Raw genomic sequence first — 17,025 nt, 5'->3', positions numbered from 1 at the left:
GTAGAACCAATCTATACCTTAACTTTTACCTAAAGCCCATCATAGCTACTATAATTACCATATCCATGTTACTATTCTCCAGTCACTAAAAGTTAGTACATTACAGTTGAAGCTTAAGTTGTTTTCCAGTTTTCTTGCAGTGGAAAATTCTGAGACCTTTTGTCTACTTGCCACGTGTCTTGTTTGCCTGTGGTATCCTTCTGCTTGGTAAAAATATCTTCTGTTTGAGGCGGGTTTATCCTTTGCTTGAAGTCATAAAAACCCCTTCTAACAAACATACCCTTTGCCTTCTTAGTTATCCGGTAAGACTGGCTCAGCAATTCTTTTCTTCTGTATCAAAACTGGCTTCCATCTCTGTTCCATTCTCAGGTTCTACATTCAGAGATCTTTCTGCCAAGCGCTCATATCTGTGAGACCTTGGAGATGCCTCTGCCCATGAGCTGTCTCAGAGGATTTCTACCCTCTTGTGGGAAATGTTATTCTCCTGGATTCACCTGAGATTCCTCCCAGGATTCTCCTGGAGTCTTTTGATCTCTCATTTTGGGGCCTGAGTTGATAACAACAGGCCCACAACCTTCCAGGAGAGGTTCCCAATATGTTTTTTCTTCTTTGGAGTTTTCGCTCTAGAATCCACCTGAGACTCCTCCCAGGTATATCCCAGAGTCTTCACACCTCCTCGAGGAAGCTGAGGTCCCAAGAAACAGCCCCAGATTCCCCCAGGGAAGATTCCCAAGATGCTTTTGCTCATTTGGAAGCATTTCTCTATGCCAGGATGCACTGGAGACTCCTCCTGGCATTTGCCAGAGTCTTCTCACTGGTTTAGGCACTTGATACCCCAGGCAGCATCCCCAGACTGCTCCAAGGCAGGTACCTGAGGAGATTTTTCTCTTTTCGTGGAAATTGGATCTTCTGTGAATCTAACTGACATTATTCCCAGGCATCTCCCAGAGTCTCAGCCTCCGGTTCCAGGACAAGAAATCCTGTCTGGCAGCCCCCAGTTGCTCCAGGGAAGTTGACCTTGATCAGTTTTTGCTTTTGCAGTGAACCTGCATCTTTCAGGATCTCCCTGAGGTTCCTCCCAGGCATCTCCTGGAGTCTTTGACACACAGAGGTCTGAGGAGCTGAGATCCCAGGTGGCAGCCCCAGATTCCTCCAGGGAAGATTTCTAAGATGCTTTTGCTCATTTGGAAGCATTTCTCTATGCCAGGATGCACTGGAGGGTCCTCCTGGCATCTCTCAGAATCTTTTCCTCTCAGGTTTAGGCACTCGATATCCCAGGCAGCAGCCCCAGACTGCTCCAAGGCGGGTACCTGAGGAGATTTTTGTCTTTTTGTGGAAACTGGATCTTGTGTGATCTACCTGACACTGTTCCAAGAAATGTCCCAGAGGGTTGACCACCAATTTCAGGATGACAAAAATATCTAGCAGCCCCAGATTGCTCCAGGGAAGCTGACCTTGATCAATTTTTGCTTTTGCAATGAACCTGCACCGTGAGGAGCACTGGACCTGCCCGTGGCTGCAGGCTCTGTGTCTGGGCTGCTGCTGGCCACCTTGGGCACCTTGGCCTCCTGGTGTGCAGGAGAAAGAGGAGGAGGAGGATGGAGGAGGATGAGGAGGAGTAGGATGAGGAGGATGAGGAGGACAAGGAGGAAGGAGGAGGAGGAGGAGGACGAGGAGGAGGACGAGGACAAGGAGGAGGACGAGGAGGAAGAGGAGGATGGAGGAGGAGGGTGGAGGAGGAGGAGGAGGAGGAGGAGGAGGAAGAAGATGGAGGATGGAGGAGGAGGATGGAGGAGGAGGCAGAGGAGGATCAATGAGGAGGATGGAGGAGAAGGAAGAGCAGGAGGAGGAGGAAGATGGAGGATGGAGGATGGAGCAGGAGGAGCAGCAGCAGCAGGAGGAGGAGGAGGTCCCATGGGATGGAGGCGCTGCCCTGGCTCAGTGCTGGGCAGCCCCAGCGCCATCCCAGCAGCAGCCTCTCCCTCCTGCCCAGCCTCTCCCTCCTGCCCAGCCTCTCCCTCCTGCCCAGCCTCTCCCTCCTGCCCGGCCTCTCCCTCCTGCCCAGCCTCTCCCTCCTGCCCAGCCTCTCTCTCCTGCCCAGCCTCTCCCTCCTGCCCAGCCTCTCCCTCCTGCCCGGCCTCTCCCTCCTGTCCCGTCCCTCAGCCAGTGCTGCCCTTGGGGCGCTGGGCCTTGGCTTCCTCTTCTCCCTGGGCATCCCCTGCTGCCCGCCCAGGGTGTCCCGGGGAGCTGCTGCCCCTGAGCCAGGGGCTCTGCTCTGCTGCCCTGGGCACCCCGGGGCTCCTGAAACACCCCACAGCCAGGGCGGGCCCAGAGTGTCACAATGTCCCCTTGGTTCCATCAGGCCCTGCAGGGTCACTGTGCTCCCTGCGCTCCCTGAGGCCCCACATCACCCAGCCCAGGCCATTGCCGTGGTTCCAGTCACTCCCAGTATGATCCCAGTGACTCCCAGTCACTCCCACTTCCTTTCAGCTTGATTCCAGTTGCCCACAGCCACTCCCAGTCAGCCTCAGTGTGGTTCCAGTTGCTCCCAGTGTATCCCAGGAGCCCCCAACATGGTCCAAACTGCCCTCAGCACGCTTTTACTCACTCCCAGTGGGATCCCGGTCCCTGTCTGTGTTATCCCAGTTGCCTCCAGCATGGTTCCAGTTGCTCCCAGTTCCTCCCAGTATGATCCCAGTTGCACCCAGTCACCCCTAGTAGAATCCCAGTCACTGCCAGTGCGATCCCAGTGGCCCCCTGTTTAGACACAGTCACATCCAGTTGCTCCCAGTTGCCCAAAGCACCATCCCAGCTGTTTCCAGTGTTGTCCCCTCCAATATAATTCCAGACACTCCCAGTACATCCCAGCTGCCCCCAGCATGCTCATTCCCAGTCACCTCAGAGTTCCCAGCATGGTTCCAGTTGCCCACAGCGTGATCTCGCTCATTCCCACTATATCCCAGTTGCCCCCAGCACGCACCCATCATTCCCAGTTGCTCCCAGTAGCCCTCAGCGTGCTCCCAGTATTTCCAAGTGCTGCTCCCAGCCCTGACCCGTGGGGATGGGAATGTCCCGGCCCCCGTCCCGATCCGCCCTCACGGACAGGATTGCGATTGTTCGTTATCTGATCTCAGGGTACGAAACACCAGCACGGCAAGGGGGGTTTGCAGCAACAAAATCAATGTACTTTATTGAACAATCACAGCAAAATGCATTGGAGGGGACTGGGGAGAGAGAGAGAGAGAAAGAGAGAGAGAGAAAACCCTACAGGAAAGGAAGGAAAGACAGAGTAGGTATATCTACCAACATAGAGGCGATGCAATTCTTCGAGGTCCAGTCGAGGTCCAGTCGAGGAGTCGCCTTTACGCTGGGGGAGATCTTGAGAATCTAGCTGACTTGAGGGGCCTTTTCTATTGAAAGTTGGGAAGGAGGGGGGAAAGGGATACAATGGTCAGCAGTGGGCACAGCCATTGTTTTCCCTGGTTCAGTGGTCACTGCCTGCAGGCAAACACCTCAGTTTGATCAGCTGTTCTCCCCCACACACACTGCCCTCCTCCTCCCCCCAGGTTACAGGTTTCAGTCCTTGAGGAGAAAAGGAGTCTTTTCCATATAGGGGTCTCATGTCTCAGTCTTGGAGGGAGTGGCTTCTCCCATCTCAGTCCATCTGCCACGGTGGTTGTACAGTAGATGAAGGGTCTTCTGTGGAGACCACCAAAGGGTAATTCCAGAAGAGAGTCCAGCCAGGCTTGGGGGTGGAAAACTCCAGGCCATTGTTACAGAGCGATGCAGGCGGAGGAAGGTCAAGATGCTCCTTGTCCTTTTCACTGGGAGCAGTGTAGCATGAGGTGGACAAACGCACCTGGGAACAATAACTCAAGTTCCAGTCCCGGGAACTTGGCGAGCCCCCACCACACCAGGATGTAGGAGCCTCTCTCTTTCGGTGGTCTCAGTCTTTTTCACGACGATCGTGAGGCAGATGAGAAAGCAATCCTGGGCAGAGTCTTACAGCCCCTTGCCGGGGCAGGGTCACACCTGAGCCAGGTGTGCAGGGCAGGACCTTGCCCTGACCCCAAGCCCTGTCCCAGCTGCAGGATCCGCTTCCCATCGGGCTCTTCCTCCTGCGCCCCGAGCCCAGCTTGGTGCTAAGCAAAGGGGCTGGGCCGGGGTCATCACCCCGTGGGGGCTGCACACCCCCTCTGCCCCCTCCCCAAATTCCTTCTGGGGCAGCAGGAGCTGGGGCAGGAGCCCTGTGGGGAGGGACAAGGGGGTGACACTGGGATGGGGGGGTCACACACGCTCTGTGGGGGACACAAACGGCCCCTGGGGACCCCCCCTCCCCTTCTTTTGCAGAGCCAGGAGGATGAACCCCGGCATGGAGCCACAGAGCCCTGGCAGCACCTTGGGGAGTGGGATCTGGTGGCTGCTTTGGGGTTCTCGAGGGGTCACAACCACCCAAAAACCCCCCCTCCCAGCCCCACAGCCACTTCCAGACCCTTCAAACCACCCCACAGCTCCTGGCTAGGACTCTTCCAAAGCACTCCCTGCAATATAAATGGCCCTAAGAGGGACCAAACCCCCTTCCCGTCTCCCCCAAGACCCACCCAAAGTCTCTCCAAGCCACACAGCCCAGCCAGGACCTCCAAAACCCCCTCACAGTCTGCCACAAAAGCCCCTCAAACCCCCTCTCAGCACCACCAATGCCTCAAGAGCCACAAAAGCCTCTGTCCATTCCCCCAGGACCCCACAAACCCCCTCCCACCCCCCATGGCACTGACCAGGAGAGGTTGGTGCACAGGAACATCCCCAGCCAGGATCAGCTCAGGCCCTTCAGCAGCGATCTGGGCACTGTGGGGGGGACACCCCAAATGGGGAGACCCAGGCCAGGGACTGGGACAGAACCAGAATTCCTGGAGAACAGACAGGCTCAGGTGGACAAATTCTGCCAGCACAACAAGACTGTGGCCCCATCTGCCTGGCTTCAGGGCCCTACAACACCCACATCCTCCTGAATATTCCTCTGAAACCCAAATTCACCTCCAAATCCCAGTAAAATGGTGCAGCTTTAGATCTCTTTGTTTAATTTCTTTATCTTTACCTCAGTTCTGGGTGCTTTGATGAGATAAAGGTGGAAATTATTTAGATTGGGAAAGACCTCCAAAGGATCATTCAGCTTTGCTCGATGCCACCAGAAGAAACTATTGGACAGAGCAGATTTTTTTAGAGTGCAAAGGTGTGTTGGGGGTTAGGTTCTTCTTCCTTTTGTTCCTTTTTACTTATAGAATTTTTTCCCGTAAGTTGCTATGTCCAAAAAGGAGACAGAGGAGTCCTTTTACTTTGTTCAAATAAAGGGAAAGGCCATGGGACATTCCCCTGGGGTCTCTCCAATTTTTGGAGGATGCAGCCTCCTTTTTATCCCAGTTTCCCAGCCACATTTCCCTTCTCTCTTTCCCCATTGGCTGAGCTACTTGAGAGGTACAGACTTCCCAAAATGCCTGATACCAAAGATTTCCCTCTAATGCACAACCCTCCCTTTTCATTTTTAATTCTTATGGAATTTAGGGATTTCCCCCATTGTTTCTTTCATCTTTCAATGTCTAATTTCATTTATCAGCAACCCTAGTTTATTTGTAAAGGCAAATATCTTTTTCCATTCATCAATCTGGTATCCTTCCCATTGTTTATCTCTCAGTGCTGGTTTTATCTAACAGCAGACCCACAGCTGGTTTGTAAAGACAAATCCCTCTCACATGCACGTCTTTTATGCATATGCAGCAAGTTAGGAGGTAAAATAGACTTGGGAATTTTCGGGGGTGCCCATGTGTGGTGGGAATAGAGTATAAGAAATGTGTAACAAGCAGCTTTACCCCCAAAGAGTTGCAGCCAGGCCAATTATCCAAGATCAGAAACAGGCTGGACTCACAGCTGTAACCAATAAGGAAGAACAGTCCTGTAAGACAGGGAGAACTGGGACCTGGAGTCAGTTGCTGTCTGGGCTTTGAAGAAGAAGGAGCAGTGTTGAGAAGAACTGCCCATGAGAAATCACTGAGGAGGTATGGGACTCTTGCAGTAAGATAATAATGTTTTTGCATTGAGAGCACAACACCCGCGCCCTCAGAGAGCAGCGACCAGCGCTGAAATCAATCACACCACCTTTACAGCCCCTACAAATTGCGGGGTTTTATCTGCAAGTCAGGGTGAGCCTCTGCTTGTGAGAGCAGCCACTGAAGTGGGAGCTTGTTAACACCCCCCTCACTAAGAGAGGGACCTGTCCCTGTCAGCCTGGGACCCTGAGCTGGGCTCACCCTGTTCCTGCTGGGAGCTGGGCTGCCGCTGCCCCGAGTTTTCACTGCACTGCAGCCCCTGTTATAGATACATATTACAACCCTGGCTTTTCACCAATGTTAAAATGGACTGTGTATGTGTGATGTTAAAATAACTTTGTTATATAGTTTTCATTTCTGTTGTTAATTAGGCTTAGACGTGGTAGTGAAATAGCTGATGTAAGTATGCTTGTGCTACAATGCCTGCTTGGATGGGATAACATCCAATTGAGAGGAATGGCAGATTTGTCTTTACAAGCAAGCTGTGGGCCTGCTGGTAGATAAAACCAGCACTGGAAGATAAAAGGAAACAATGGGAAGGATTCCACCGATTGATGAATGGGTTAGGTTTTCTGATAAATGAAATTGGACATTGAAAGAAACAACGGAGAAGAAAAGCCCCTAAATTAAAGAATTAAAATGAAAAGGGAGGGTTATACATTAGAGGGAAATCTCTGGTATCAGGCGTTTTGGGAAGTCTGTACCTCTCAAGTACCTCAGCCAATGGGGAAAGAGAGAAGGGAAATTGGGATAAAAAGGAGGCTGCGTCCTCCAAAAATTGGAGAGACCCCAGGGGAATGCCCCATAGCCTTTCCCTTTATTGGAACAAAGTAAAAGGACTCCTCTGTCTCCTTTTTGGGCATAAACCTCTGATGTTTGTGGATTAATTTTCCTAACGCAATGAACACAGGAAGAGGACATCTGCTACAGGTGTGCCAACTATCAGCACCCACCCTCTGAAGGCAGTGTAGACCGGGCCAAAATTGAAGATGATGATAAAAAAGGACTAAAACCACAACCCAGGAACACTCATGCTCTAAAAAGGCAGATCCAAGGAGGAGATATGCTAAACAGTTCTCGGAACGTGTGAACTAGTTTGGGGAAAACTTTACTATTCCTAGGAGTCTATGAATCTGCAACAGGCTGCTGTAAGGGAAAAGGGATTTAAGGGGTATCCCCGGCTGGGTGCCAAGATGCACCCGAAGGTCCTTGTCTCCCATTGTCCTTTATTAAACCTTCTAAATTTTCACAGGAGACTGAAGGTGTTTTTCACATCCCACACCCCCTGCCTGCTGATACATCTTGCCAACCCAGCTTGGTGCTCCCCGAGCCCTGCCGGGGCAGCAGGATCATGGGCCCCTGTGGGTTTGTGCAGCAAAGCCTCGGTTGATGGTGGAGTTGTTGTTGGTGTTGTTTGCTTTATTATACACGCCAGTAAAGAACTCTTATTCCTATTCCCATATCTTTGCCTGAGAGCCCCTTAATTTCACAATTCTAATAATTCAGAGGGAGGGAGGGGGTTTACATTTTCCATGCCAAGGAGGGCTCCTGCCTTCCTTAGCAGACACCTGTCTTTCAAACCAAGACAAGCTAAAAAAATCAGCTTCTGATTCACTTCAAGGTAAAAAAAAAAACTTCCCAAGGAGTTTCCAATATCAAGCTGAGACCCAATGGATGTTCCTGCCCCAGCGTTCAGTCAGGTGCCTACAGGGATCCAGGATGATGTGGAGACCACCAGCCAGCTGTCTTCCCAACTTGGATTATTTGGAATTTGGAATTATTTGGATCAGAGGGCTCTCTGCAACGAGGGTTGTCTGATGGGGGATGGAGTTGGAGCAGTGCATGAAGCTCCTCCTGCAGTCAGGACACCTGCAGGGCTTCCCTTACCGGTGCCTCCATTGGTGTTGATTCAAGACTGAGCTAGTCCTGAACCTCTTCCCACACTCGGGACACTCGTAGGGCCTCTCCCCGGTGTGGATGCGCCGGTGCCTGGTGAGGTGGGAGTTGTGCTTGAAGCCCTTCCTGCACTCGGGGCAGCGGAAGGGCTTCTCGTCTGTGTGAATGCGCTGGTGTACGAGGAGCAGGGAGCTGGTCTGAAAAGATTTACCACACTCAGAACACTCGTAGGGCCTCTCCCCAGTGTGGATCTTCTGGTGGGAGGTCAGGTGGGAGCTCCGGCTGAAGTTCTGGCCGCATTCCCAACACTCGTAGGGCCGCTCCCCGGTGTGGATGCGATGGTGGATGGTCAGCTGGGGGCTGTCTCTGAAGCCCTTCCCACACTCAGGACACTCATAGGGCCTCTCCCCAGTGTGGATCATCTGGTGGCGGATCAGGCGGGACCTCCAGCTGAAGCCCTTCCCACACTCCAAACACTTGTGGGGCTTCTCCCCATCATCCAGCTGCTCAGGGACCACCAGCTCTGAGCTCTGGCTGAAGCTCTGTCCACCTTCCTGGCACAGGGTGGCTCTTTCCTCCTCGGAGCATCCTGGGCTGGGTTTGCAGCCCCTCCTCGTGGGGGATCTCCAGGAATTTTCCTCCCTGTTTGATTCCTGTGCTGTGGAGCTGCTCAAAGCAGCCTCTTCCACGAGGTTCTGCTGTGGGGATTTGTCCTCCCTGGTCTCCATCCTCAGCTCCTGCTCTGGGGGAGGAAGGACAAGGAGAGGATGGGATTTGCCTCCATGCCAGAGGGAAGGGGAAGGAGATCCTCCCAGTGCATCCCCAGCAGGCTGGCATTGGGCAGTGGAGCTGTGCTGCAGCTGGGGGCCGTGCTGGGCTGGGAGATGGAGGGGGAGAGAGGGGGAAAGGGGCGGTGACTTCCTCCTCACCTGCCTGAGTGTCCCGGGACATCTTCCTTGCAGCCACCTCCTCCATCTGGCCAAGGGATGGGAATGGGAAATCCTGGTATTGCAAGGAAAACAAGGGATGAGCACATTGGGTTTGTGTCCATAAGAATCTACTCTAAAAAGCCTCCCAGGAGTTCCCTGTCTCTGGTCTCTCAATTCTGGGGTTCTGGGATTCCTCCCTCCCCAGGCTGCTCAGAGTCCCTGCAATCCAAAAAGCTCACACTCTTCCATCTCCCCACTTAAGCAGGCTGGGGTTTTTGGGATCCTGCATTCACCTGCGGGAATGGGAGGTGATGATCCCACGGGTGGGGGCTGTGAGTTCATTAAGGGCTGGTGGTGCTGAGGCACCTCAACCTGCACTACATCCCAAAGGAGTGGCCAGGGAACAGCAGGGCTGGAGACAAGCCACGAGGAAGGGCTACCACAGCCACATCCCTGGATTCACTCCTCCACCGAGGTGCTTCCAGCCTAGGAGAGGAGATATCCCACAGGAGAGCAGCTCCATGTCACACCCCCAGCATCTGCACTGCTCCAGGGCTGAATCCAGAGCCAGCTTCTGCCTGGCTGAAAGGACAGAGGGAGCTGCAGGACATCTCAGCTCTCCCTGGATCCTTCGCTTCTCCAGGTGAGCACCCCCAGCTCTCCCAGCCTGGCTCCAGATCAGAGGGGCTCCAACTATTGGAGCACCTCTGGTGCCTCCTCTGGACTGGCTCCAGCAGCTCCAGGTCCTTCCTGTGCTGGGCCGCAGGGCTGGGGCAGCTCTGCAGGTGGGGTCTCACCTGAGTGGGGCAGAGGAGCAGAATCCCCCCCTCCCCTGCTGCCCACACTGGGGCTCAGTCCAGGCTCAGGGGGGTCTCAGGCCCGGGGTTTCCTTCTGCTTTCCTTGATGCTCCCTTGTCCCTCCTCTTCCTCTTGCTCCTCATCTTCCATCCACCTGCTCCTCCCTAAGCCCACCTCCTCCTCCTGTTCCATCCCTTCTCACCCTCCTCCTTCATCCTCCCTCTTCCCTCCCTCCTCCTCCTCCTCAGCAGCAGCGATCCCCTCCTCCTGCCCCGTTCCCGGAGCCCTCGCAGCTGGGACTGTACTGGGGACAACTGGGATCACACTGGGAGCAACAGGGAGGGACTGGAACCATGCTGGGGCAACTGGGATCACACAGGGATGACAGTGGGAGCAGCTGGGCCCATGCTGGGGTAGACTCGCATCATACTGGATCATACTGGCACCGACTGGGACTGCACTGAGGGTGACTGGCAGGAGCTGTGAGCAACTGGGATCAGGCTGGAAGCAACTCAGGGCAGCTGGGACTGACTGGGAACATGCTGGAAGCAACTGGGATACACTGGGAGAGACTGAAACCACTCTGGGGGTAAATGGGAGCAACGGGAACCACACTGCATGCTAATGGGAGCAGCCGTGCCCATGCTGGGATCATACTGGGATCCTGCTGGAACTGGCTGGCATCATACTGGGAGTGACTGGAACCATACTGGAAGCAACTGGGCCCACACTAGGTGTGACAGGGAGTCATTCCTGGCATGTCTGGAATATCACTGGGAGTATCTGGAAGTGACTGGGGTCATACTGGGTGTGACTGGGATTGCCCCAGGTGTAAATGGATCCTGACTGGGGGTTACTGGAAGCCACTGGGACCATGCTGGTAGCCAAAGTTTGTTCCCAGTGGCTCCCAGGATGACCCCAGCAGGACCAGTAGTCACTCCCAGTATGGTTCCAGTCACTCCCAGTATGACCCCAGTCAGCCCCCGATAATCCCAGTATTATTCCAGACATGACAGGAATGACTCCCTGTCAGGAGCGGCTAGGGAGGAGGAGGAGGAGGGACAAAGGAACACGAAGGAAAGCAGAAGGAACCACGAGTTCGAGCCCTCCCTGATTTCGCAGCCCCAACCCGTGGGATCATCCCCCCCCATCCCGCAGGTGAGCAGGGAGGGGGAGCTCGGCACGGATATCCCGGGGGGTCCCTGTGGCCTCCTTGGAGCCCCTGCAGCCCAAAGCAGAGAATGAGGGGAGAAGGGACCCCGGGACCCCAAAACCCCCAGCATCCCTAAGAGGGGAGACGGAAAGGGGGGAACTTTTCGAATTCCTCGGACGCCCAGCAGCCTGGGGAGGCCGAGGACCGAGTAGACGGGGGAACCCCAAGAGAAGCGTGACCCCCAGCAGCTGGGAGAGGGGGGAAGCTCCCCGGGCACCTGCCGGATGGGGAGCGATGTCCCGGGGTGCGCCGGAGCCCCGCTCTTCCAGCCGTGCTCTGCTCTCGCTGCTTCCTGCTGCCGCTCCGCCTCTTCCTCCTTCCCTCCCTCCTCCTCCTCCTCCTCTTCCTCCTTCCCTCCTCCTCCTCCCCCGCTCCCGGAGCCCTCGCCGCCCGCGGGAGCGGCGGGACAGGTCGGAAGGCAGAGAGGAGTGGGAGTGACTGGGCTGTACTGGATCATACTGGGAGCATCTCCTGGCTGACCGAGTTCTACTGGGATCGCACTGGGACCATACTGGGAGGGAGGAGGAGCATCGCGATGGCTCCAGCGCTGAGGCTGGGGGCGCTCCTGGGGCCCCGAGGGGCGGTGAGAGGTCAGGGGTCCCCCGGGACTCTTTGATCGCCCATCCCGGAGCACCGAGGGGCTCCTGAATCCCCATTTCTGGGCGCTGGGACCCCCCCCGCACCCCCATTTCCAGGCATGGGTTCCACCTTGCACCCCCTTATCCGGCACCAACAACCCTCGCACCGCTTTCCCGGCCATCCCACCTCTCCCAGTCCCCTGAGCCCCCTTTTCCTTCACCCAGAGACCTCCTGGACCCCTATTCCCTCCTTTCCCAGCACCCAGCCCCTCCTCTCCTCAGCACCGAGGACACCAGGGACCCCTATTCCCAGCCGTCCCGGCTTTTCCCACCTTTTGCTGGGAATGGGGACACCGGGGACCCTTGGAGCTCCCTTTCCTGGATACAGGAACCCCCTTTACCCTGCCTGTCCTACCTCTGCCCAGCCCAGCCTCCCCTTCTCTCAATCCCAGAACCCCCAAACCCATTCCCTGCTCTCACAGCCCTCGCCTTCCCCCTTTTGTTCCCTGGTGACCCCCAGCCCCCAGATGTCCATGTCCCCCCCGGTCTCGTGTCCCTGCGTTCCCTGCCCGTGCTGCAGATGCATCCAGTCATTCCCAGTTGCTCCCAGTTCCCCCCAGCGGGTGCGCAGTCGGCTCCCAGCACCCCCCAGTCAGGGACCAATCACACCCACTACAATCCCAGTCTGATTGTAGCCACTCCCAGTATGATCCCAGTCACTTGCAGTGTAACTCCAGTCACTCCCAGTATGATGCCAGTGTGATCCCAGTTGCTCCCTGTCAATGCCAGCGTGACCCCAGGAGCCTCCAGTATGATCCCTGTGACTCCCAGTGTCTCCCAGTCACTCCCACTTCCCCCCAGTTGCTTTCAGCATGATTCCAGTTGCTCACAGCCACTCCCGGCCAATCCCAGTATGATTCCAGTCACCCTCAGTGTGATCCCAGTCTCACCCAGCACGGACTCAGTTGGTCCTACTGCCATCCCAGTATGATTTCAGCTGCCTGCAGAACAGTTCCAGTTGTCCCCAGTTCCTGCCAGTGTGATCCCAGTTGTCCCTAGAGTAGACCCAGTGCCTCAGCGTGGTCCCACTCACTCCCAGTTGCCCCCAGCATGGTCCCAGCAGTTCCCAGTGTGCTTCTAGTCCCCCCAGTATGGTCAAGGACACTCCCAGTGTATCCTAGTTGGCCTAGTACAGTTCTAGTCAGCTCAGAATGGTCGAAGTCTTTCCCAGTTTCTCCCAGTTGCCTCCAGCATGATCCCAGTTTCTGGCAGTTGCCCAAAGTTTGTTCCCAGTGGCTCCCAGGATGACCCCAGCAGGACCAGTAGTCACTCCCAGTATGGTTCCAGTCACTCCCAGTATGACCCCAGTCAGTCCCTGATACTCCCAGTATTATTCCAGTCATGCCAAGAGTGACTCCCTGTCACTCCCAGTGTGGGCCCAGTTGCTCCCAGTAGAGTTCCGGACACATCCAGTACCTTTCCAGTCACTCCCAGTATGATGCCAGCCAGTTCCAGCAGGATCCCAGTATGATCCCAGCATGGGCACGGCTGCTCCCATTAGCATCCAGTGTGGTTCCCGTTGCTCCCATTTACCCCCAGAGTGGTTTCAGTCTCTCCCAGTGTATCCCAGTTGCTTCCAGCATGTTCCCAGTCATTCCCAGCTGCCCTGAGTTGCTTCCAGCCTGATCCCAGTTGCTCACAGCTCCTGCCAGTCACCCTCAGTGCAGTCCCAGTTGGTGCCAGTATGATCCAGTATGATCTGAGTCTACCCCAGCATGGGCCCAGCTGCTCCCACTGTCATCCCTGTGTGATCCCAGTTGCCCCAGCATGGTTCCAGTCCCTCCCTGTTGCTCCCAGTGTGATCCCAGTTGTCCCCAGTACAGTCCCAGCTGCGAGGGCTCCGGGAACGGGGCAGGAGGAGGGGGTCGCTGCTGCTGAGGAGGAGGAGGAGGGAGGGAAGAGGGAGGATGAAGGAGGAGGGCGAGAAGGGATGGAACAGGAGGAGGAGGTGGGCTTAGGGAGGAAGAGGTGGATGGAAGATGAGGAGCAAGAGGAAGAGGAGGGACAAGGGAGCATCAAGGAAAGCAGAAGGAAGCCCCGGGCCTGAGACCCCCCTGAGCCTGGACTGAGCCCCAGTGTGGGCAGCAGGGGAGGGGGGGATTCTGCTCCTCTGCCCCACTCAGGTGAGACCCCACCTGCAGAGCTGCCCCAGCCCTGTGGCCCAGCACAGGAAGGACCTGGAGCTGCTGGAGCCAGTCCAGAGGAGGCACCAGAGGTGCTCCAACAGTTGGAGCCCCTCTGATCTGGAGCCAGGCTGGGAGAGCTGGGGATGCTCGCCTGGAGAAGCGAAGGATCCAGGGAGAGCTGAGATGTCCTGCAGCTCCCTCTGTCCTTTCAGCCAGGCAGAGGCTGGCTCTGGGTTCAGCCCTGGAGCAGTGCAGATGCTGGGGGTGTGACATGGAGCTGCTCTCCTGTGGGATATCTCCTCTCCTAGGCTGGAAGCACCTCGGTGGAGGAGTGAATCCAGGGATGTGGCTGTGGTAGCCCTTCCTCGTGGCTTGTCTCCAGCCCTGCTGTTCCCTGGCCACTCCTTTGGGATGTAGGGCAGGTTTAGGTGCCTCAGCACCACCAGCCCTTAATGAACTCGCAGCCCCCACCCATGAGATCATCCCCCCCCCATTCCCGCAGGTGAGCAGGGCGGGGGAGCTCAGCACAGATATCCTGGGGATCCCTGTGCTGGGTTTTTTGGGGGAATGTTTGGAGAATGCAGCAGTCCAAGGCTGAGCGGGAAAGGCCCCTTGGGGGGACACTGGGGGTGCCGGTGGCGGCTGCCGGCAGAGGCAGCCTGGAGGAGCAGAGCCCTGTGTCCCCCAGGAGCCCAAAGTGGGGAGCCCAGAGAGGGGGGGAGCGGCGCCATTGGCGGGAGCCTCAAGAGCCCGGAGAGGGGCAGGGGGGACTCCTTGGAGCCCCTGCAGCCCAAAGCAGAGAGTGAGGGGAGAAGGGAGCCCAAAAGGGAGCCCAAAAAGCCCCGGCATCCCTGCATGGGGAGAGCGGAGAGGGGGGAGCTTTTGGGATTGCTGGGACTGCCAGCAGCCTGGGCAGGGCGGGCACCCAGGAGAAGGGGGACCCCCAATGCAAGCGTGACCCCAGCAGCTGGGACAGGGGGAACCCCCGAACACCAGAGGGGAGGGAGCAGGGATGGGGAACTCCTGGGAGGCTTTTCCAGGGCTGAATCTTGGTGTTTGGGAGGTTTTTCTGGAGCCCAGATGGCCGGTGACTTGTAGAGCAGGACTTGGGCAGAGGGACCTTCAAACTCACCATGCTCATCCCTTGTTTTCCCCAAACCAGGATTTCCTATTGCCAAGCCCTGGGAGGCTGTGAGGAAGAGGAAGATGCCCCGGGACACGCAGGCAGGTGAGGAGGAAGTCAGTGCCCCTTTGCCCCTGTGTCCTGCTCCATCTCCCAGCCCAGCACGGCCCCGGCTGCAGCACAGCCCCTGTGCCGGGGACGCCCTGGGGCATCTCCTTGCCCTTGCCTGTGGCGCGGAGGCAAATGCCATCCTCTGCTTGTCCTTCCTCCCCCAGAGCAGGAGCTGAGGCTGGAGAGCAGGGAGGACAAATCCCCGGGGGCAGAAGCTCGTGGCAGAGGCCGTTTGGAGCGGCTCCACGGCGCAGGAAGCCAACGGGGAGGAAAAGGCCCGGAGATGCCGCACGAGGAGGGGCTGCAAAGGCAGATGGCGGCGATCTGAGGGGGAAAGACCCAGCCTGGGCCGGGAAGGCGGCTGGAGATGGAGCCAGAGCTCGGAGCTGGTGCTCCATGAGCAGCTCCATGCTGGGGAGAAGCCCCACACGTGCCGGGAGTGTGGGAAGAGCTTCAGGTGGAACTCTGAGCTGATCAAGCACCAGAGGAGCCACACTGGGGAACGGCCGTACGAGTGTGATCAGTGCAGGAAGAGGTTTAAGACCAGCTCTGATCTCCTCGTGCACCAGCGCACGCACACAGAGGAGAGGCCCTTCCGCTGCCCCGACTGCGGGCAGGGCTTCAGGCACAACGCCCATCTTGTCAGGCACCGGCGCATCCACACTGGGGAGAGGCCCCACGAGTGTGGCGAGTGTGGGAAGAGCTTCAGGCAGCATTCCCACCTGATTGTCCACGAGAAGATCCACACTGGGGAGAGGCCCTACGAGTGTGATCAGTGCAGGAAGAGGTTTCGGATCAGCTCCAGTCTCCTCCGGCACTATCAGAGTCACACAGAGCAGAGGCCCTTCTGCTGCCCCGACTGCGGGAAGGGATTCAGGCACAACTCCACCCTCATCACCCACCGGCGCATCCACACCGGGGAGAGGCCCTACGAGTGTCCCCAGTGTGGGAAGAGCTTCTCCAGGAGCTCTCACTTGACCCAACACCAACGGAGGCACCGGTAAGGGAAGCCCTTACTGATTTCTGTCCCGTTCATTCTCAGTCAGCTGTTTGCAGAGTGCCTCCTTCTCAGATGATTAAATTCCTATAAAAATCCCATTTTTTAAGTCATCCAACCCAAACAATCCAAAACCAATATCCAAGTAAAACCACCCACCCACAATTAAATTTTTAAAAGTAATTTTAATTGGTTTGGAGTACTCAAGGTTGTTGTTAAAGTTTAATTGTTTGGTTAAAATGTATGAGAAATTATGATGGTGTTTGGTTTTGTGATTAGCATATTTGTAATAGGAATTGTTTTAGTAAGGTGTGTTAGATTGTATGTTAGTTGTTTTAGATATTTTTTATCTAAAGTAGATTAATATTGAATTAAAACTTTCAAAAGGTATTTCTTGGTATATAATGTGTTTATTTATATGTATTGATAGTGTTACAGTAATAGTTGTTGTTTTGGCTTGAATAATTATTGGAGTATTGTAAGGAAGAGTTGAAATTATTATATTTCATTTTTATTTAATTTCATGTTGTGTAATTTATTGATTTATAATTTTATTGTAATTTGTTGAGAGGATAGGAAGGAAGTTCAAGGGCAGGAACATTTTTTCCTGGCTGGGAACTGGAATTCCAGACTCTGGGAGTATGTGCAGGACCACCCAGACTGGGCTCAAACATGGGCTGGGATCAAACATGGGCTGGGATCAAACATGGGCTGGGAGCGCATGGGATGGGACCGAACAGATCAGGACGACACAGACTGGAATAAACTGGGCTGGGATTGTATGGACTGGGATGGCACGGGCTGGGATGGCACGGGCTGGGATGGCACGGGCTGGGAAAAAGCATTGGCTGCCCTTGGCTCCTTTGGCTCCCATCCAGGGCTAAAGGCGGCCCCACCAAGCTGGCTGGATCCTGTTTGGGGGTCCCATCCCCTCTTTTCCCGTGCTCTGCTGCCCCTTCCCCATCGTTGTCCCAGTCCCCAGTCCCCTCCCCCGTGCTCGGTTTTGGGGGTTCCAGGCCCCTCCTGCTCCGTTTGGGGGTCCCGACCCCCCCTTGGTTTAATTTGGGGCCCCCGGCGCCCTTCTCAGCGCGCC

General features: G+C 55.8%; 2 protein-coding genes across 5 annotated transcripts in view; one reads left to right on the top strand and one right to left on the bottom strand.

The window, feature by feature from the left end:
- Positions 1–7,876: 7,876 nt before the first annotated feature.
- On the bottom strand, positions 7,877–11,235 carry LOC119696832 (gastrula zinc finger protein XlCGF49.1-like). 4 transcript variants are annotated; one of them, XM_038126672.1, is made up of 4 exons: positions 11,155–11,235; positions 9,220–9,504; positions 8,927–8,999; positions 7,877–8,739 (listed from the first exon to the last, which is right to left on the bottom strand). In XM_038126672.1, the coding sequence occupies exons 3-4, from the start codon at positions 8,970–8,972 to the stop codon at positions 7,985–7,987; spliced, it is 801 nt and encodes a 266-aa protein (XP_037982600.1). In that variant the 5' UTR covers positions 8,973–8,999; positions 9,220–9,504; positions 11,155–11,235; the 3' UTR covers positions 7,877–7,984. The 4 variants fall into 4 exon arrangements, with proteins under 4 accessions (XP_037982600.1, XP_037982601.1, XP_037982598.1 ...); XM_038126673.1 differs by having other exon boundaries at positions 9,220–9,412; XM_038126670.1 differs by having other exon boundaries at positions 9,220–9,508; positions 11,155–11,197.
- Positions 11,236–11,472: 237 nt separating this feature from the next.
- The window catches only part of LOC119696828 (zinc finger protein 883-like), a 252,044-nt gene continuing 246,491 nt past the window's right edge, over positions 11,473–17,025 (top strand). The window contains exons 1-2 of the mRNA XM_038126667.1: positions 11,473–11,520; positions 15,190–15,880. Of these exons, the coding sequence (XP_037982595.1) occupies positions 11,473–11,520; positions 15,190–15,880 (739 nt within the window). The remainder of the gene's footprint in view (positions 11,521–15,189; positions 15,881–17,025) is intronic.

Source organism: Motacilla alba, unplaced genomic scaffold, assembly GCF_015832195.1.
Source record: "Motacilla alba alba isolate MOTALB_02 unplaced genomic scaffold, Motacilla_alba_V1.0_pri HiC_scaffold_48, whole genome shotgun sequence".
Lineage (NCBI taxonomy): Eukaryota > Metazoa > Chordata > Aves > Passeriformes > Motacillidae > Motacilla > Motacilla alba.
This window is presented reverse-complemented; position numbering and strand designations above follow the sequence as displayed.

Excerpts from the sequence above, each read along its gene's own strand:
- LOC119696832 (XM_038126672.1), bottom strand. The coding sequence starts at position 8,972 with ATGGAGGAGGTGGCTGCAAGGAAGATGTCCCGGGACACTCAGGCAG. Across the intron at positions 8,740-8,926 it reads GTCCCGGGACACTCAGGCAG|AGCAGGAGCTGAGGATGGAG; the intron begins GTGAGGAGGAAG and ends TTCCTCCCCCAG.